Below are 21,588 nucleotides of genomic sequence, written 5' to 3' on the forward strand. Positions count from 1 at the left end.
GGGAGTCGCTGCTTGTTCATACCATCATCATTGTCTGGTGAACCGAAGGTGTGAATTCCCAGTCAACTTTGGGTGAACTTTTGCCTGACAGACGTCGGCGCGACACCCACCCAGCGGCTCTTTGGCAGCGTCGACTGTCAGCCGTCCTGGATTCTGGTCTCAATACGACCTTTTTCTTGTGATCACCGGAGCGTGGATCGACTTTGGCCTGGTGCCGGGACAGTGACTTTGGGGTTGTTACATTTCGCTCACGTGGAGCACCGTGAGTTATTGAGTTAAGAAACTGGTGGTACCATCATAGGAATTATATGGTATTTTGTTGTGCAATTGAAGTATATTGTACTTGTGTGTTATTATTGTGCGATACTAATACAATACTTGGTTTTTGGTAACAACTGATTGGTGTGGTTTCACCATTGGTCATTGACACACATAATAGCAAATCTTTCTGCCGTGACTCCTTTCGGGGCTCGGAGGTACACCGTGACCGGGGTTTGGGGAGGAGCACGTAACAGTGAGTCATTACTGGATTGTTAGGGTGAGTCATTACTAGATTATTCGAGTTAGTGATCTATTTGCCCTGAAATACAGCTAATCTGCATGGATCGTTGTTTCGTCAACCTCCCTGAGTCAACGAGATGGTACAGGAGGATGTGACGTTGGAGAACTTCGTCACGGTACTGAATACCTGTCAAATTGCCATTAATGACCTCCAACTGGTTTTTTTCATGTATGGTGATGCCTCCTTATACCATCAGTTCACGTTTCCACCACCTAACGACAAATGTTGCACAACACATGCATCAACGTAACATTCCCCTTCCCATCAATAAACACAACAACGGCCATCACTACTGTCAAGATGGAACCTCGACTCATCTGTAAAAAGGATAGCAGCTCAATCTTGTCTCCTGGACCTCAGACGTTGTCTACACCAAGCTATGCGCAGGAGCACATGTCGATGACGTGGCATCAAAAGACTGGTCATCGTGGTCGGATGTTATGTTTGTGTAACCGATTCCTGGCAATTGTGGCACTGACTGGTCGCAATTCAGGGATGTTGCGAGCTGTCATAATTGCTGTCTGGAACCGATTCCTCAGGTGCTCCAACCGCATATGGTTATCCTGCCAACGTGACGTCACACGGACATGGTCGCACCGAGCGTGGATGGTGTCTGATGTTACCAGTTTCTTGATAATGTCTCCAGAGTGACTGGATGTTGTTCCGACGAACACCAGTTTTGTGGCACTCCTGCCTCAAGTATGCCATCAGCAGTCAGCACGTTGACGTTCATTTTCAAAAAGGCATGCAGCATCACGTTTACAACGTTTAAGCGTCCATAAAAAATGATTTTCACAACTGGGATGGTTCACCATAATTGGAAATGTTGCATTTTATGCATTTATCTTGAAATATAAGATTTCTATCAGAGATTCTCATCAGATTTAGAACCAGATTAGAATGTCAGAGATTGTAATTGAACTTTCATCAGCGTATGGTACAGTGTGGCGACATGGTCTTCTGTTGAAAGCTGCCAGACTTTTGCAGTGCCTTGCCACAAAGCATGCCACTTATTCTATGCTTAGCAATCAAAGATATAGGGACTCACTCAGAGAACGAACAAGTTCCGTAAGGACTCTGAATGATGGTCTTTCCTAAGGGTCTGTCTTAGCTCCAATCCTCCAACATATATGTGAGGGACACCCATTGCACCACCTCCAGATTCTATACATGTGCCTCGCTACCCAAGCAATCAACCTTGAATATCTCAGCAGTACCCTGTCCCAGGACTTACAGGTAATGGAGCAATGCTTCATCTACTGGCTCCTCCACCCAAACCCAAGTAAGATCACAGTTACCACTTTCCATCTCAGCAACAGACTGGCTAACAGCAAACTCCAGGTTTCCTTTTGTGGTAAACCAGCCAAGATTGAACCAATCCCCAAGTACCTTTGAGTCGCCCCTGATCGCAGCCTCACGTTCCGCGAACACCTAAAACGGGTCACAGAAAAGATCAAGGACCAGGGTAAACATCATCAAGAAACTAGCGGGCACCAGCTGGAGATCAAGTGCACCCACTCTTCGCACTGCTAGCCTCGGCCTTGCTCTTGTGTCCTCTTCAGCGGAATACTGTTCTCCTGTTTGGGCAGAGAGCACCCACACAAAACACTTGGGCACTGTCCTGAAAACGATGGATGCGGACAACACTGGACAACCGGGAAAAAAACTTTCCGTCTGCTACTTAAGTAAATGTAGGTGTCCTTTATTAAAATGGGCATGCTGATTCCAAATCGGAAGTCAGAATTGACTCAGCACGTCAGGATCTTTAGTTACAGAAAAATGACATCTTTCAAGCATTGTTTATTTAAAAAAAATAAAAAAAATAAAGCACATAGCACAATATAAATACATCCTATAATGTACAGTAACTGTTAACCATGAAGCACACTGTATAACATAAACACCTTGTATAAACTATAAAGTACATTAAGTCATACAAAAATACGCCATTTCTGTCTGTCTGTCTGATAATATTTTTACGCCAATACATTCTGTCGTTACTTATCCAATCTCAACCAAACTCGACAGGATGACCAAGGGTTACATAATGAAGGTTTGGGCGCATTCATTCCCCCCCCCCCCTCCTCAAGGGGGTTTTCTCCCCCGAGCGGGTTTTCCGTGCACAGTCTGATCACAGCCAAAGCTGCAAAAAATCATCAATTTTCATTTTGTATTATTTTTTAAAAACTGTTTTTGTTATTTTGAGCATAAGACAGAAGAAGCAGTCTGCATTAAAGCAGATGCAGATGCTCTTTGCATGTTCAGATGCTTTTTATTTTTAACTAAGATATATTTTTACAAGGATTTTGTCAGTGTGCTAAAATGTGAATGTGACCCACAGGGCAGTTTGCTTGCCGTGCACAGCAGCGACGAGGGACATTCTTCGACTTGAGAGCACCAAGTCTTTCCCTTGGGAAAGACAATGCGAAGAGCACAGTATGTATATTTACATTAAACATCTTGCAGGCACACAGGGCAGAATGTTAGCCCAGGAACATTGTGAGGGTTCACTTTCCCAAATATTTATTATCTATCATAGATACAAGTCTTTTTTTTTTTAATGACTTCACTGACGAAGTCGCCGGAGGCATTATGTTTTCGGGTTGTCTGTCCCGCTGTCTGTCCGGTTGTCTGTCTGTGCATCCGTCAATCCGTCCGTTCGTGATAGGTTTTCGTTACTGCGACAACTGAAAAATGGCTGATGAGAATGGCCAAACTTGGTACAAGTATGTATAATGATGCAAAGATGAACTGATTAGATTATGGGGTCAATAGGTCAAAGGTCAGAGGTCCTGTTTGGTAAAACTTATTTTACTGTGCTAACTTGTGAAGCAGTGATAGGATTTTGACCAAACTTAGTATAAGTATGTATAATGAAGCAAAGATGAACTGATTATACGAGCATTATGGGGTTTTGTCGTGATGTCACGTTGTGACATCGAAGAGTGCCATTCTCGTTTTTAGATGTTTTACTACTACAATGAAAAAGAAAAACAAGTACAGATACATTCAAAGTGCACCGCCCCCATGCCAAATAATTAAATATCCTCCAGTGCGGCATTGCCGGGGCGCCTCTGACGCCCGGCTATACCGCCGTGCAGCTCATAGAGACTGTATTTGGAGGGAGAGGTGCACAATAAGTGATTGATTAATTGCATAATTAAAGTCAATAAAAGATTATCATAAATAAGTCATTAATAAAAAAAAATAAAATAAATTGATTTATCAATAAATCAAAAAATACCATTTTTGACAAAGTACTTGCTCACTATTGTGCCGAAATTTCAGCTTCCTAGCTCAAAGGATGGCTGAGATATCGCCCGGACAAACAAGAAAACAAACAACCAGAGTGAAAATTGAGCACTCCCTTTCAGTGTGAGTCATTTCCGAGCCCCCGTCATTGCCGACCCCACTCCCCCCCCTTCATTGCCGAGCCCCCCCCCTTCATTGCCGAGCCCCCTTTAAAGACAAATCACTTGGTCATTGTCATGTCCAAATATCAGCTTCCTAGCTCAAAAGGTGCCTGAGATATTGCCCAGATGAGAAAGAAAATAAATAAATGATTCATAATGAAAATAAATAAATAATAATCATAATTTAAAAAAATAATTAATCAATTGACTCATAGAACACATAAACCACCACCATTTCATCCGAATCTGTAAGTAAAAATAAATAAATAATTACTCATTAATCGAATAATTAAATAATTAATCGATTAATTGATTAATCAATAAATCAAAAATAGCCTTTGCAGCCAAATCACTTGGTCATTGGCATGTCCAAATATCAGCTTCCCAACTCAAAAGGTGCCTGAGATAATGGCCAGAAGAGAAAGGAACTATATACTGCAAGTACTTAATTAATCGCTAATGATTAAATAACTCATCAATTAATTGATAATGATTAATCAAAAAACAAAAAATACCGTTTTTGACAAAGAACTTCCTCACTATTGTGCCGAAATTTAAGCTTCTTAGCTCAAAGGATGGCTGAGATATCACGGTGACAAACAAACAAACAAACAGACAGACAGACAGACAGAACCACAAACGCAACCGACCAATATACTTGAAAAATCTTCGATTTTGCAAGCAACAACCAGAGTGAAAACCGAGTACTCCCTTTCAGCATGCGTCATTGCCGAGCCCCCTTCGGTGCCCGGCAATGACGTTATGCAGCGCTTAGAGGTGACATAGGAAAGGAGTGGTGTGCAATATCATTGTTCATGTTAATAATCCGTTTTCCACATGGTTGGTTCCTTCCCCGCTTTTCCGACCTTTATCCTCATTTTCTACTTAACTCCTTTCTTTGTCTTCTCTTACTCTCTTTGATGGGGATGAGCTGAGGTGATGATGAACAGCTGTTCATGTCTTGAAGCCCTTGAAAGATGAATGAGATTGAAGAGACTGAGGATGTTGGTTCCACAAGTGGGGGAAACAGGAATTAATGAGTGGAGATGAGCAATGAGTCTGGATTTTGGGAGTTTCACCAGAAGGGTGTTGCTGACCTACCGCATGCACTCTGCAGAAACCTGGAACGGAAAGGGCAGATGGTGCAACTCCAGAAGGGAATTTGGGGGTTCCGGTCCGAGGTTTGGCCACGAGTAGGTCGATTCCATAGGTGCTCCTTCAGAAGGGCAAGTGGTGAGGGAAGAGTATTGATCGTGGGGGATTTGAACTTGCCAGGGATAGATTGGGTCCAGGAACAGAGAAAGCGCAGAGAAGTTGAGGATTTCCCAGATCTAGTCCAGGATTCTTTTTAACCCAGTTTGTCGATAAGCCCACAACAGGGAATGCAGTGTTAGACCTCCAAAGTAACGATCCCAATATGGTGGAGGAGGTAGAGGTAGGGGAGCATTTAGGATCAAGTGACCATAAAATAGTTATAGTTCAGGATGATAGAGTAAGGCCACAAAAGTTTTCAGGAAGGCAACCCTTGTTTGTGGGTATGAGGAGAGAGGTGGGTGATGTCGATTTGGAGAGGTTAACAAGAAGACAATCAGCACCAGAGAAATGGGAAACCTTCAAGAAGCAAATGTGTAGAGGGTAGAGTAAGTACATTCCACCGAGATATAAAACAAGGGGCAGAAAGAAGCCTGGATAGTTGAGTAGTGAGATGAGGAATGCTATTAAGAATAAGCAGAATACATTTATTCGGTATGAAATAAAAGGACTAGAGTTGTATTTATATCAGTATAGGTGTAAGCAGAAGCAAGTTAAGAAAATAACTTAGCATGCCAAAAGACAGTATGAGGACATAGCGAAGAATATTAAGCATTATAGTGAGGATATTTACTTTGAAATGTTACTTTTTTACTTTGGCATATGTGTGAGTGCCTGGAGGGTGGGGAGGGAGGAGCGGAGCAAGTGGAGAAAGAGTGCGTGTGTGTATGTGTCCGCACACAGGATTATGATACCAGCCTAGGGTAGGAGGTCCAGCAGGTCAGCCAGGGCAGCACTGCTAATTGATGACCTGAATATCCCAAACTAATCGATATTGAACTAGCACTAGCTCTTCCAGGCGGGCAGCGGTTCAGAAGTAAGGTTCAGCTAGGGAGTTTGAATACGGGATCAATGTGGTCAGAGGGGTGAGGTGGTGGAAGTGATGCAGAGAAAGAGGTTGGAAGTGTTGTGTGTGCAGGAGACCAGATGGAAAGGAGACAGGGTGAAGAGGTTGGTTGGATGATGCAAGCTGTTGCATGTGGGTGGGGATGGAAGGAGTAATGGCATAGGAATAATATTATAAGAAGAGATCGGCAAGCAGGTGGTCAGAGTGGAAAGGTGGGAGGGACGTATAGTTATGGTATGGGGGGTGGTAAAGAGGCAAATGGTGTGTGTTATGTCAGTATATGGGCCACAAACGGGAAGGACTGGGGAAGAGAAGCAGGAATTCAGGGACGAACTGGAGAGGATGATGGGAATGGTTGGGATGGAGGTGATGCTGTGCATTGCGGGGGAATTTAACAATCATGTCGGAGTAGCAGAGCCGGGTGAAGAGGAATGTGTTGGTAAATTTTGTTGGGGAATGAAGAATAGAGAGAGAGAGGGTCAAGAGCTGGTGGAGTTGGTGGCAAGGAATGGAATGGCCATAGCTGTTTCGTTCTTTCAAAAACGGGAAATCTACAAGATTACCTAAAGGAGTGGACAACACAGAACAGAACTGCATTTGGTGGTGGTAAAGAAGTGACAGTTGTGGAGGTTAAGGATTGTAAGGCATTGATGGAAGAGCAGGTTGTCACCCAGTACTAGCCTGTCGTGTTTGGAGTGAGGATGAAGAAAAGGAGGGAGGTTAAGATCAGGGGTCGGAAGACTATTTGGTGGGGGAAAAGTGTGCGGTAGAGCACAAGGAGAGGGTGAGGGCCAGGTATGAGAGGTATGAGCAACTTAGCGAAGAAGCGGCAGGTTTGGAGAAGGAGGAGTGGAAGATGTTTGAAGAAGGAGGAGAGGCATTTAGGGGAATTGCAAACATGTTGTGTGAAAGGATGTCAGGCAAGCGTGCATTGTCGAGGGATAGAAAACAGGTATGCTGGATGGAGGAAGTAATGAAGGCAGCTGGAGAAAAGAATGAGGTAGGGAAGAGGATAAAAAAGATCAAGGATAGAAGGAGGCAGCCGGATGCGGGGTTGCTGCACCTGTATGGGCAGAAGAAGGCAGCAAGGAGAGCTGTGGATAAGACGAGGAATGATATGGAAGTTGAGGTGTACAACAAGTTGGAAGAGGATGGTGGGAGGAAGATGATCTATAAATTGGCTCGTGGCAGGGATGAGGATAGCAAGGACACAAAGGGGGGGGGGGGGAGGCGGTGATTTAGGATGGTGGCAGGAGACTAGTGACAGAGAGTGGCACAGTATTGAAGGTGTGGGAAGAATATTTGAAACAGCTGTTGAACCAGGAAGGAAGCAATGGCAAGCTGAGGCTACTGAGTTATGAGGAGGGGAAAAGTAGAGTTGGTGGAGATCACAGTAGAGGAAGTGCAGACGGCATTGAAGAGGATAAAAAGGGAAGGGTGCCAGTCATTGTTGAGGTGTGTACAGAGAAGCTAATTGCAGCGGGAGAAGTCAGAGTCAGGTGGATGAAGAGATTGTTGAATGTATGTATGAGGGATGGGTCAATTCCAGAGTGGTGGAGGACAAGGTTAATTCTGATGATATGGAAAGTGAAGGGGAATGTTCAAGATCCAGGGAAGTACAGGGCCATTACACTCTTAGTCATGTCATGAAGGTGTTGGAGAGGATTCTGGGTCAGAGGATAGGAAGAGTCTGGAGAAGGAGATTGAAAACGAGCAGCAGGGATTTAAGAAAGGGTAGGGGAATGACGGATGGGATGTTCATGCTGAGACAGCTTGTGGAGAAGAGGTTGAAGGTGCAAGGTGAAATGGCCCAGGGATTTGTGGATCTGGAGAAGGTGTACGACACTATCTCAAGAGAGATGGTGATGGCGACATTGACGACGATGGGAGTAAAGGAAGCAGAAGTTAGGTTGGTGGAATGGATGTACAAGGGAACTTCTTCCGGGAAGAGCTTTGGTTGGTCCTAAGATGTTGGATGATTTCAGTGTGAACATTGGTTTGAGGCAGGGAATCGCTCTCAGCCCACTCCTGTTTAGCATGGTGATGGAGATGGTAAGTAGGAAGGTAAACATTGGAAAGCAGGAAGGTAAACATTGGAAAGCAGGAAGATAAATATGCGGGGTATTCTGGAGAGGATATTGTATGTGGACGATCTGGTTGGTGTGGTGGAGAGAGTGCGGGAGATGAAGGAAGTACTGGGGGAGTGGAAGGAGGCATTTGAGAAATTTGGGCTGTAAATGAGCATGGAGAAGACGGAGGTGGTGTGGGTTTGAGCAGCAGAGAATATAAATTATTATCAGGTTAGAGGGGAAGGACATCAGACAAGGAAATAGGTTTGAGTATCTGGGGGGAACAGTGACCGAGGATGGTAAGTCTGAGGCAGAGGTGCGAAGAAGGATTCAGATGGGTGTGAATGCATGGAGGAGGGTGGAGGGTACAATGGCAGACAGAAAGATTGCAAGGTGATTGAAAGGAAAGTCTCCGATGTCGTGCGTAATGCCGGCCTACCTTTGCGGTCTGGAGATGGTGGCACCGACAGAGAGACGACAACAACAGAGGCTGCAGGTTTGCGAGAACAACTGGGTCAGAAGGATTGTGGGAATGAAGAGGGTGTATCGAGGGGGAATGGATGAACTGAGAGTGGAGATTGGTGTGCAGATGAGCTTGACAGGGGGATTGATGAAATGCCAGCTAAGATGGGCTGGATATTTGGTGCAGATTGGGGAAGCGAGAATGGCAACGAGAACGGATAGGTTGAGGGAACAAGTTAGGAGGAAAAGAGGGAGACTGCTGTTGAGATGGGAGGATTGTGTGAAGAAGGATATCAATAAGGTGGGGGCGGTTGGAGAGTGGAGAGAGTTTGCTGAGGACAGAGAGGAGTGGAGGAGTATCGTGGTCAAGGTAGTGCAGGAGCTCGGTGCCATCGGATGTCACCCCGTATAAAGGGAAAAGAATAAAAATGAAGAGAATGTGGAAGTTGGCTCCACAGGTGGGGAAAAGGAGGAACAAATGAGTGTAGGAGAGCATTGATCCTGGATTTAGGTAGTTCAACAAGAAGGGGGTTTGTTGGTGGACCATGTGTGGCCTGCAGAAACCTGGGAGGGGAGGGGGGGGGGGGGAGAGTTTGAGGGGGGACAACGCATGGAGCACTTGAACATGATGAGCATTAAGGTTGAGCTCTTTCTTAAGAATGCAATGTATGGTTGTCTTTGAGAGACTCGATTCCAATGACACTCTGCGCACGCTCTTGCGTGGACTGTTCATAGCAGCGTAATTCCCTCATCCAATGTTGTCCCTTTTTAGAACACTCCGTTGCCTTACCCGATTAGGTGTTGTTGTCAACATCCTATTTTCTGAAAACATATAGTAAATGGGGGAAATGGTTTAATATGTTGATTCTTCAACAAAAGTTCCAATACAACTCCAACTATTCCATATAAGTTCAACTTCAATTTATTGGTGTGATTGAATGCTATAGCATGGACAATACTAATTTTGAATTGCAACTTCATTTATTGCAGGCAAGCAGTTGTTTGGACTGACAAACGTAATGGGAAAAATAACAGGTTGGGGAGCTCAAGGTGGTGGTCCTCGTCGTCAAGTGACGGTCCTTCAGGAGGCAACGGTTCGGCTCCACGTAAGTGAATGGACACAGTTGTTTATATGTGAGTTTGGTGCATCTCAGCAAGGCTGATAGATGGTGAGAGACTTGTGTGACATTTTTAAATTCATGTGTAATACTCGTACATGCTGATTTCAATGTTGCTTTCTCATTCGCCCGTCCCCACTGCACAGCAGGAGACGGGGTTTTGTAATCATGTAATCACGTGCGTGCCGTGTGTGTGTGTGTGTGTGTGTGTGTGTGTGTGTGTGTGTGTGTGTGTGTGTGTGTGTGTGTGTGTGTGTGTGTGTGTGTGTGTGTGTGTGTGTGTGTTGGTGTGTGTCCGAGCCATAACTTGTTTTTACCATTTGAGCAATTGTCATCAAAGTTTCACCAAAGCTTTATTATGATAATATAGAGAAGCTAAATTATTAATTTTGTCAAAAGGTCAAAAGGTCAGAGGTCAAGGGTCACATAAAATCGTCAATTTTCATCCGATTGACCTGAATTTTTAAGAATTTTGCATATTGGGTCACTGGGTTCACCAATCAAAAGCCAGAAGCTGATTTTTTTAGATCAAAAGGTCAAAGGTCAAGGTTGCGTAAAATCACCAATTTTCACCCAATTGACCTGAAATTTATAGTATTTGCATATCGGGTCACTGAATTGGTTCACCAATCATAAGGTAGGCGTCAATTGTTGTTTTTTTTTAGATAAAAAGGTCAAAGGTCAAGTTTTCATAAAAGTGTCAATTTTCGTCCAATTGAACTGAAATTTTAAGAATTTGCCTATTGGGTCGCTGAATGGGTTCACCAATCAAAAGCTAGAAGCTGATTATATTTTTAGATCTGAAGCTCAAAGGTTAAGGCTGCATAAAATCATCAATTTTCATTTATATATTTTATTTGACTGTTTTCATTATTTTTAGCAAATGGAAGAAGAAGAAGTAGAAGACGTCTGAATACAAACGGACGCGGACGGGCTTTGTATTTTCACATGCTTTTTAGTTGAGGATTTTATTTGGAAATCATGAAACCTATGCTTCTACCATGACCGTCACACATAAATGATGGAGTCATGCATGACACTGCTGTGGAAGAGTGCAATATCTTAACACTCTCTTTACTAAAAAGCTCAAGGTCCCCAATCTCTCACTTCACAGTTTGACGTTGTAATTGTCAAGAACTATGCTCCTCTCCTTCCCTCTTTCCTTGCTCTTCTCCAGGTCATTCCTAAATGGCCACCTCCCATATGGCCAACAGAATGTTGCAAACGTCACCCTATTCACACGGAGAGTTCCACGTCTCATCGACTCAACCGCAGACCAGTCAGCCTCCTTCCCCTCACAAGTAAATTATTGGAATTCATCATTGCTGCAGAACTTGGGCATTATTTGAAGATTGAAGACCACCTCCCTATATCATGGAAAGTTGCTAATGGAACCTCAGCTCTTAAAATATTCTGTCAAAATTTACCCTCTCATAGACCAGTCAGCATTCTCCCTATAAATATGGGAAAGGAATTTAATCAAACATGGCAGCATACTTCAAGACTCATTTGCTCTCTAATTCTCTGATCATCAATTTGACTTCCACCCAGATTATTCCGCCCAGTTCCAAGCTCTGCAATGCTTTTTCATCGGTGTCAGAAATGGATGGATTGCTTCAATTTGGCCTGAGTTCCAAACTGGCATCTAATGTTATATGGAGGCCCTTCCTGGACCTGTCATTCAATTTGGCCTGAGTTCCAAACTGGCATCTAATGTTATATGGAGGCCCTTCCTGGACCTGTCATTCAATTTGCTGAACACTCATAAACAGCGGCTCGCTTTTAGTGGTGTTCTGTCCCCAGCTCTACACTTATCGGCTGGTATCCCTCAAGGAAGCATTGTGGAAGCAATACAATTTATTGGTGTAAATAAGTTGCGTCCTCTCTTCTTAACTGGGATATTCATAACACCGCTTTGCAGAAGATTCCACTTTGTACACAATAGTTCCCAGGTAGCCAACAATGCCAGTCCAACTCTAACTAGATATTGTGTTAGCTCCACAAACATTTAGCCAGATTCAGTCAAGTGTCATTGGCTACTTGGGTTCTTTACCCCCCCCGCCCCCCCCCCCCATTAGGTAGGCTGTGGAAGCTACTCTCTCTGCAGATCTTGAAAAAATAAGCAACTGATTGTCTTCATGGAATGTCTTTTCATGTTGGAATGCCACATATTCTAACTGCCGATTTATTTGCAGGTAAAACTCCAATTTAGATGTGTGGTCAGTTTTAGGATTGACGTCTCTGGAGTTTATGGTTTTTACCTGTCAAAGCTTTCTCAACAATACTCTCGAAGAAGTCGTCAATCAAGCTTTTGGGTCTCACTATCTGCCATGATCTTTCCTGGGAAAACCACATTTCAAATCTGGCCTCCAAAGCCAGTCGCCGACTGGATATCCTCCATCGTGCGAAGTCCTTCCTTGGCACACCTGAGCTCCTCACCACATACAAGGCTTTCATCCACAGCTCAATGGAATACTGTTCCCCCTCTGGGCTGGTGCTCCTGCCTCACAGCTAGCTCGTCTTCACGCTGTTGAAACCAACCTTTTTTAGAATCATTGGAATCTCCTGCGATGTAGTGAACTCCGAGGGCCTCTCACTCACTCACCGCAGGCAGGTTGGTGGTCTTTCCGTTTTCTACCGACTCCTCTCCGGCCTTGCTCCCCCAGCTCTATCTGTGCTCTGTCCCCCAAATATTCCTGCAGGTCGCACAAGATCTGTCAGCAACCTTCTTCTGGTGAAACTGCCAAAATCAATCATTTTCATTCCTCTTTTTTCCTGCCTCAATAACAAACTCCCACACTCTCTTCAATCCCAGTCCTCCCTCCAGGTCTTTAAAACAGCTGTTCACCACCATCTCTTATCTTCCCCCATCCAAAACCTTCATATTTTCTACCCTTGTTAATCCACCTCCTTCAAATTCCCCGTTTTCTTTCATGAAAGTCCTTGTAGTGTCCATCTTGTTTATCCCACGTTCCCCACCCCAGCCCACTCCCTTCCACAGATCTACCGACGTCCCTGTTCTCTACCGTTATTGTGCTTGTATGCTTCCCTCTTTCTCCCCCTCTTGTCTTCCATTGTATGTTTGTGTCTGGGCATGTTTGTCATGTTGAATGTGTTGGCTCTTACATGAGCCTCAATTATGTATGCAAATAAATAAATAAAGGTGAGCAGTGAGTTGTGATAATTTATTAATAAAAATATAATAAAAATTAAAAAAAAAAAATTCTAAATATAAAAATGTAATAAAAATAATCCACATGCTTTTTAACCAAAGGTATGAATGACGTGTGAAACAGGTTTATTGCTACTGAATCTGCATTCTTCCCTACATGTGATTTTTGTTTTTCCTAATTTATCTTGTAAATATTTGAGAAACTAGGACGTGCCCGTACGTACGTGCTTGCCCGTACGTGCGTGCAAAAAAACATGCGTACAAACAACAACAACAAAAAAAAGACTTTGAAACCACGTGGCAGTAACGACCACAGAACCCCCCCCTCTATTTACATGAAATGGTTTGGTCCATTCGCAAAGCCAGTAACGACCACAGAACCCCCCCCTCTATTTACATGAAATGGTTTGGTTCATTCGCAAAGCCAAAGCGAACGGCTTGCGAGTACGGTGACCATACCTTGGGAACCACTTGTTCGATTAATTTCAAACCTTGAAAAGGCACATCCTCGGGTCCCCAGCAATATACCTGGCAAGTTTCAAGTATATCGGACCGGTAGTTGTCGAGAAACAGCGGTCACAGACAAACACACACACACACACACACACACACACACACACACACACACACACAGACACACAGAGATTACTGGAATTATAGATAGATGGATCGGATTTTTAATATACGGTGTGGGCCATTTTAGTCTAGTAGGAAGACTAGGTCCCCCTGCACCACCCGGAGATATACTTCTAATCAGTGTTTCTAGATTGGAAAAAATGTGTAGAAAATGACTAGCTATGGCCCCAAGCTGAGAAAATGTCCCACATACCATTTTTATGCAAATTACTGCTGCAAATTTTATGCAAAATTATGCAAATTTTATGCAAATTTTTGATGAGGAGTAGAGTTGAGGGGTCTTTGAGGGCTTCATCGAGGTGCTCTCGGTTGCAAGACTGGGTCATTCTGAGAAGCACAGCAGGGTCAGAGATCATGATGTTCTCCTCCTCAGTGAATCTCTCCATCAACAGCCTCTCCATTGCCTCACACACTGTTTTGAGGCAAAAGAGGGACTTTGCGTAGGCCTTTCCACTGAGAACACCTTTGAGAGATCCACTTGTTACTAGTTGTGCCTCAAAGAGAATCTCTGCATATCCAGAACCACGCATCTTGTGTCCAGTGAGCATCCCGATGTAGTTCATGGATGTGTGGAAGGGTCCAATCGTTACTACATGACTAGCAAATTCATTTGGCCAGCGCCAGATGATGGGAAGGGCTTTCATGCAGACACCCAGATCAAATGTATTCAGGACCCATCTCTGACCCACCTCAGCAGTTGCTGCCTCGGAACGCTTCAGTAGCTCACGAACAACTGCGTTGTCTGTGATCGGTTGGTGGATAGGCGTGCAGTAGTCGACTGTTGATTTGCTGGTTGGGGGAGAACCAGTTGCAGAGGTGAAACCCCCTAGCCCAGGCACAGGCTGCAGGCCATTGCCATGCCATGCAGGCACCAGGCACAGACCGATCACAGACAACGCAGTTGTTCGTGAGCTACTGAAGCGTTCCGAGGCAGCAACTGCTGAGGTGGGTCAGAGATGGGTCCTGAATACATTTGATCTGGGTGTCTGCATGAAAGCCCTTCCCATCATCTGGCGCTGGCCAAATGAATTTGCTAGTCATGTAGTAACGATTGGACCCTTCCACACATCCATGAACTACATCGGGATGCTCACTGGACACAAGATGCGTGGTTCTGGATATGCAGAGATTCTCTTTGAGGCACAACTAGTAACAAGTGGATCTCTCAAAGGTGTTCTCAGTGGAAAGGCCTACGCAAAGTCCCTCTTTTGCCTCAAAACAGTGTGTGAGGCAATGGAGAGGCTGTTGATGGAGAGATTCACTGAGGAGGAGAACATCATGATCTCTGACCCTGCTGTGCTTCTCAGAATGACCCAGTCTTGCAACCGAGAGCACCTCGATGAAGCCCTCAAAGACCCCTCAACTCTACTCCTCATCAAAAATTTGCATAAAATTTGCATAATTTTGCATAAAATTTGCAGCAGTAATTTGCATAAAAATGGTATGTGGGACATTTTTTCAGCTTGGGGCCATAGCTAGTCATTTTCTACACATTTTTTCCAATCTAGAAACACTGATTAGAAGTATATCTCCGGGGGGTGCAGGGGGACCTAGTCTTCCTACTAGACTATTTATCTATTCCTGGTTTTGAACCCCTGTAATTCTGTTGCTAACAAACGAAATCAAACAAAATATTTACAGGATATCGGTACATATTTGAAGTTTTTGTGGTAAATTTTTTTATTGAATTCAGAAGTGTAAAAAATTGGTTACATGCAATATAAACAACAACTAGAAAGCATCTGAAAATGCAAAGCCCGTCCACATCCGTTTGTATTCAGACGTCTTCTTCTTCCTCCGTATGCTCAATATAACAAAAACAGTTTAACAAAAAATACAAAATGAAAGATGATGATGTTATGCAGCCTTGACCTTTCAGCTTTAGATCTAAAAACAATCGGCTTCTAGCTTTTGATTGGTGAACCAATTATTTGACCCAATATACAAATTCTTTAAATTTCAGGTCAACTGGATGAAAATTGGTGATTTTACGCAACCTTGACCTTTGACCTTTTGATCTAAAAAAAACAAAAACTATCGACTTCTACCATTTGATTGGTGACTCAATTCAGTGGCCCGATATGCAAATTATTTAAATTTCAAGTCAATCGGGTGAAAATTGGTGATTGTACGCAACCTTGACCTTTGACCTTTTGATCTAAAAAGCAATCTGCTTTATAGCTTTTGATTGGTGAACTAATTCAGTGACCCAATATGCATATTATTAATATTTAAGGTCAATTAGATGAAAATTGACGATTTTAAGTGATGCTGACATTTGGCCTTTAGCCAAAATTATTAATTCCTTCTCCATATTCTCATAATAAAGCTTTGTTGAAAATTTGATGACAAAACTCAAATGGTAAATTGAAATTTCAGGTCAATCAGATGAAAATTGATGATTTTAGGTGACACTGACCTGTGACCTTTTGACAACATTATTAATTTGCTTTCTGCATGTTATCATAATAAAGCTTTGGTGAAAAGTTGAAGAAAATAGCTCAAATGGTAAAAAAAAGTTGCGGCCTGGACACACACACACACACACACACACACACACACACACACACACACACACACACACACACACACACACACACACACACACACACGATTGCAAAACCCATCTCTTGCTGTGCGCAGGATGGGCTAATAAAAATAACAATATGCCCTAGCCCTGTGAGATTTCTTCTCGTGGAGCTTTCTTGAAGGCAAGGTTTACGCAAATCAACCAGCGAACATTCAAGACCTGAAAGAGCGGATTCAATCATCTTTTGGAAAAATTATGGTTGGAATCTGGCAGAAAATGGTCTTGGAGTATCGCAAAAGGATGCATATGCTGATTGAACATGATGGAAATCACGTTGAAATTCATAACTATTTTTTACACTTCTGAATTCAATAAATTATTTGACCACAAAAAACTTGAAATATGTACAGTACATAAATGCTGTTAATATTTTCTTTGATATCGTTTCTTAGCAACTTAATTACAGGGGTTCAAAACCAGGAATAGATAAATGGCCCACCCTGGCTATGGTATGTGCTGTTTTTCCTATTATATGCCTTATTCATGTGGAGTATGCCATTTTTGGATTTTTAGGACAATGAATGGTGTATTCGAGAATTTATGAGAAAGAAGAAAAAAAGAACCCGGGAAGACATGGAAAAGAGGATCACAGACAACATGATTTGTGCTGGAAGCATTGGGGATAGCTGCCAAGGTGGATTTTGAACACTAAATGTTTCATTTCTTTCCAAATGTTCCTCTAATATGAACGTTCAGAAATACTGGGACCCTATTTATAAAATACATTTAATAGCTGTTATACAGACATGTTTCTTGGGTGATCTGAGGAAGGTAGGAATTGAGGGAAAAAGAAGGGTGGGTTTTTTGGGTTTTTTTTGGGGTTTTTTGTCAGGAAAAACACATTGCAAAGGACAAATTCAACAATTGTCTCGATTTAAAAAAACATTTTTTTTCCAAAATCTATGGCTTCGTGCAGGCAACAAAATATCCTTATGTGGCAGGGAGCTGGGGAGGTGGAGGTGGGGGGGGGGGGGGGGGGGGGGTCCATATCTAGAATGTGGTATGAATAGTATGGAGTATGTACCATGTGCTCCAGTAGGTTGGATTTACTTCTGTATTAGAGATGTCAGTGGAAAGTCATACACAATATATACCCTGAGGGGGCAGTGATTGTAAACAATAGAGCAGAATAGGGAAAGGGTGTATCGTGTAAAACCTCCAGTTTGGACAAGGCCAGGTGAGCCCTTGGCCAAGCACCAGGAAAGCACATCACGCTTATAATGGGCATCCTAACGGGCCGTTTGGCCAAAGAACTGCAGGTCACAGCTGTTATGTTTGGTTCTTTGGTCAAGTGTTTTGTTCTGGTTCATGACGTGTGTTTTGTGGGCAGCTTGCGTTGCTGTCAAGTGAGTGGGGTGAGTGCATTATGGCAGGTAGAGAGAAACACCATGTTTGAAAGTATGTGCAAGGTCTCACACTCTTATGATGTCTCTCCGAAAAGACCGACTGGACAACCCTCCCATCCACTTTCTGAATGATCCTCTCCAAGAAGTTCTGTCACTCAAGCTTTAGGGTCTCACTATCTGCCATGATCTTTCCTGGGAAAACCACATTTCCAAGCTGGCCTCCGAAGCCAGTCGCCGACTGGGCATCCTCCATCGTGCGAAGTCTTTCCTTGGCACACCTGAGCTCCTCACCACATACAAGGCTTTCATCCGCAGCTCAATGGAATACTGCTCTCCCCTCTGGGCTGGTGCTCCTGCCTCACACCTAGCTCGTCTTCACGCTGTTGAAACCAAAGCTTTCAGAATCTCCCGCGATGAAGCTACCTCCGAGGGCCTTTCACTTACTCACCGCAGGCGGGTTGGTGGTCTTTCTGTCTTCTACCGACTCCTCTCCAGCCTTGCTCCCACAGTTCTCTCTGTGCTCTGTCCCCCAAATATTCCTACAGGTCGCACAATATCTGCCTGCAACCCTCTTATGGTTAAACTGCCAAAATCAAGGCTCTCTGCTCACCTTCACTCCTTCATTCCTCTTTTCTCCCACCTCTGGAACAAACTCCCACACTCTCTTCAATCCCACTCCTCCCTCCAGGTCTTTAAAACAGCTGTTCACCACCATCTCTTATCTTCCCCCATCCAAAACCTTGATCTTTTGTACCCCACTAATTTCACCCCAAATCCACTTTTTTGAAATACCAACTTCTTTCCTGGAAGTCCTTGGTGTCCTTGTGTTTATACTTCTCCCACCCCCCCCCCACCCCCATCCCACGCCGCCTCCCCCCAAGCCCTCTCCCTCCCACACATTCCCGATGTCCCTGCTCTCAAATGTTGTGTTTATGTGCTTCCCCTTCTCTCCCCATCTTGTCTACCACTCCCCTTTTTAATACTTTGTTTGTTTGTCTGTTTGATTTGTTTGTGTGATAAATGTTAGCTCTTTCACGAGCCTCGATTCTGTATACAAAAAAAAAAAAAAAAAAGGTGCTTTACAAACGTCCTCTTTTTTTCACTTAACTAACGTTGTTGGAGTCAGGTTTTTACATCACAACGTTGGTGACGAGGATGGCTGAAGTTTTGCTTTCACCTCCGCCTGCCTTTCTGGCTTTGTCCGACGAACTGCCCGTTCCCTTGAACCGCTGGAACTTGTCTCCTTATAGACATACATGCTCGCACTTGGCTTGGGGGTTGTGAGTGGTGCCCGTAAATGCGCTCTGCTGCTGCACTGCATGGGGACTAAGGGACAGGACATCTTTTCCAATTTGGGACAAGCTCACATATGCTGAGGCTGTCGTTTACTACAGTTACAGAACCTGCAGTGGAGAAAGTTCAACCTGCCTCACCGCAACAAGACATCTTTACTTAATTTTTCAGCAAGAGCAGCAATGTCCTGTTCGCTTTTAGGCAGTGCTGTGGAAACTGTGGATCTAGCAGACATGATGCCAGAGCCCTTGACTGCCCAGCATGTGAGTAAACCTATAGAAACTGCAATAAACAGAACCACTTTGCCAGATGGTGGTACTCCACCTGCCCAGCAAACATACCCAGCAAGCAAAACTTAAGGTTAGGGCATGGCCTTTGCTGTATGGCCAGTTTGGTCTGGTTCTGATTGGTTTCTGAGAAGTTTTTTTAACTTGATGTCCTGTGTATTGTAGCAAATTTGGTCTATAATCGATTGAGTAGTATGTGAGAAGATGTTTTAGTCAAAGCTTAACAGACGTGTGGAGGGACGGAGCATGGCGGGTTACCGGGACCCACTCTATGAGGTTATTTCGGAGAAATAACCGAATTACTCCTCATGGTGGGGAAGTTCTTCGTGGGGAAGAGGAAGCAGTGCAAACCAAACAGAGGTGGAATGACTGCATCAAGAAGGATCTCAACGAGCTGGGGATTGATGAAGCCTCATGGTACCGTTCATGTCAGACCAGGGCATTGTGGCAGAGACTCACAAGGGTGGGCAACAAAGAGCTGAACACCAGTTTGGCCAAGGCTGTAGACATGAATGTAGGACGAGACATGTTTGCACTGCTCAACAGTCTCAGCTATATTTAGCTACCACTACACCTTACCAGGAAGCGTATAAATGCCCCCACTGCCCCAGGAGCTTTGAATATAAACAGGGTGTGCTCATGGATCAGAGACAAGTACACAACGTGCACCAGAATGCTCTTACCATTTCCGAACCTTCCCACACCTGCTCCCAGTGCAGTCACAGCTTCCAGTCACAGAGAGGCCTTTCTCAGCATGTGCGTCAGGCACACATAATCCTCAGGTGCCCTCAAGCACAGGTTGCTCAGCCGAGCTGCCACACAATTCAATTCGAGTCACTCAAGCTTTTGGGTCTCACGATCTGCAATGATCTTTCCTGGGAAAACCACATTTCCAAGCTGGCCTCCAAAGGCAGTCGCCGACTGGGCATCCTCCGTCGTGCAAAGTCCTTCCTTGGCACCTCTGAGCTCCTCACCACATACAAAACTTTCATCCGCAGCTTGATGGAATACTGCTCTCCCTTCTGTGCTGGGGCGCCTCTCTCACACCTAGCTTGGCTTCATGCTGTGCACAGTGGCCACAAAGTCCCTATGCATAATAGTGTGTCCTCTGTTACTTATTTGTTTTATTTGTTTTCCAGGTACGGCTTAAGAATGACAGATACTAGTGAGTACACGATAGAAGAGAGACTGATTACTTGTGTTTGGGTTCACAACCGCACGTGAGAAGGAGCAGGTTTTGAAGACATAAGGACAAGATTTCCTCAGAGGTTCGATAATTAAAGCCAGCTCCTGCACATGACATGATGCAAGCATGGGAGATGAAGGCTTTTTCAACAGGGAGTGTCCTTGATTCAAAGCGTTCTGTTCGTCCAGCATCACGTCAACTCAATGTGGACATTCTTGAAGTGTCCTGCTCGAGACCATCACTAAAATAATCTCGAAAAATATCTTCCGAGTTAGGCATTCCATGCTCAACAGTCCAATAAATAATGAAAAAGGATCTGGGACTGAAGCCATGAAGTCAGGGGCTGCTTTTATGACCTCCAACGCTCAAGATGGAAGAAGATGTCCAGAAGAACATGGAGAGAAAAAATATAAAATTTGTGCGGAGAATGAAGGGGAGCATACAGATAAATTCTAACTGTGTGCATAGGAACTTTGTGGCCACTCTGTTGAAACCAAAGCATTCAGAACTAGAACGGGCACTCGGTAGAGCGCATACCTTCGCCGCAGCTACTGTTCTGTACTTGGCATGGGAGTGTAGGGAACAGAACAACAAAAATACGATTTTGACCTTTTCGTGACCATGACCTTGACCTTTGACCCGATTGCTCCCAAAATCTAATCAAATGTGTCCCGTATAATAACCAATCATCCCACCAAATTTCATGCAATTCGGTTGAATACTTTTTGAGTTATGCGATTAACATACACACACACACACACAGACATACAAATAAATACACAGCGATCAAAACATAACCTTCCGCTTTTGCGAAGGTAATCATTGGAATCTACCGCAATGAAGCTGATTCTGAAGGCCTTTCACTCGCCCACCGCAGGCAGGTTGGTGGACTTTCTGTCTTCTACCGCCTCCTTACGGCCTAGCTCCCCCTGCTCTGTCCCCCAAATATTCCTTCAGGACACTCAAGAGCTGACAGCAACCCTCTTATGGTTAAACTGGGAAAAATCAAGACTCTGCTCACCTTCACTCGTTCATTCCTCTTTTCTCCCACCTCTGGAACAAACTCCCTCACTCTCTTCAATGCTTCTCCCTCCAGGTGTTTAAAACAGCTGTTCACCACCATCTCTTATCTTCCCCCAACCAAAACCTTGATCTTTTCTACCCCCGTTAATACACCCCAAATCCACCTTTTTCAATCTCCAACTTCGTTCCTGAAATTCCTAGTAGTCCGTGTCCACTTGTTTTATACCATGAACCCCTATCCCCTCCCTGCCCCAGCCATCTCACCCATCCCCC

At 44.1% G+C, this 21,588-nt stretch overlaps 1 protein-coding gene across 3 annotated transcripts in view; it reads left to right on the forward strand.

Annotated features, from left to right (window-relative positions):
• Positions 1-21,588, forward strand: part of LOC137416438 (complement factor B-like) — a 124,174-nt gene that overhangs the window by 98,399 nt on the left and 4,187 nt on the right. For all 3 annotated transcript variants that reach the window (XM_068102036.2, XM_078774819.1, XM_078774820.1), the window contains exons 15-17: positions 2,904-2,998; positions 9,655-9,770; positions 16,694-16,814. In XM_068102036.2, the coding sequence (XP_067958137.2) occupies positions 2,904-2,998; positions 9,655-9,770; positions 16,694-16,814 (332 nt within the window). The remainder of the gene's footprint in view (positions 1-2,903; positions 2,999-9,654; positions 9,771-16,693; positions 16,815-21,588) is intronic.

The sequence above is a fragment of the Myxine glutinosa genome, chromosome 3 (genome assembly GCF_964187855.1).
Source record: "Myxine glutinosa chromosome 3, kmMyxGlut1.1, whole genome shotgun sequence".
Taxonomy (NCBI): domain Eukaryota; kingdom Metazoa; phylum Chordata; class Myxini; order Myxiniformes; family Myxinidae; genus Myxine; species Myxine glutinosa.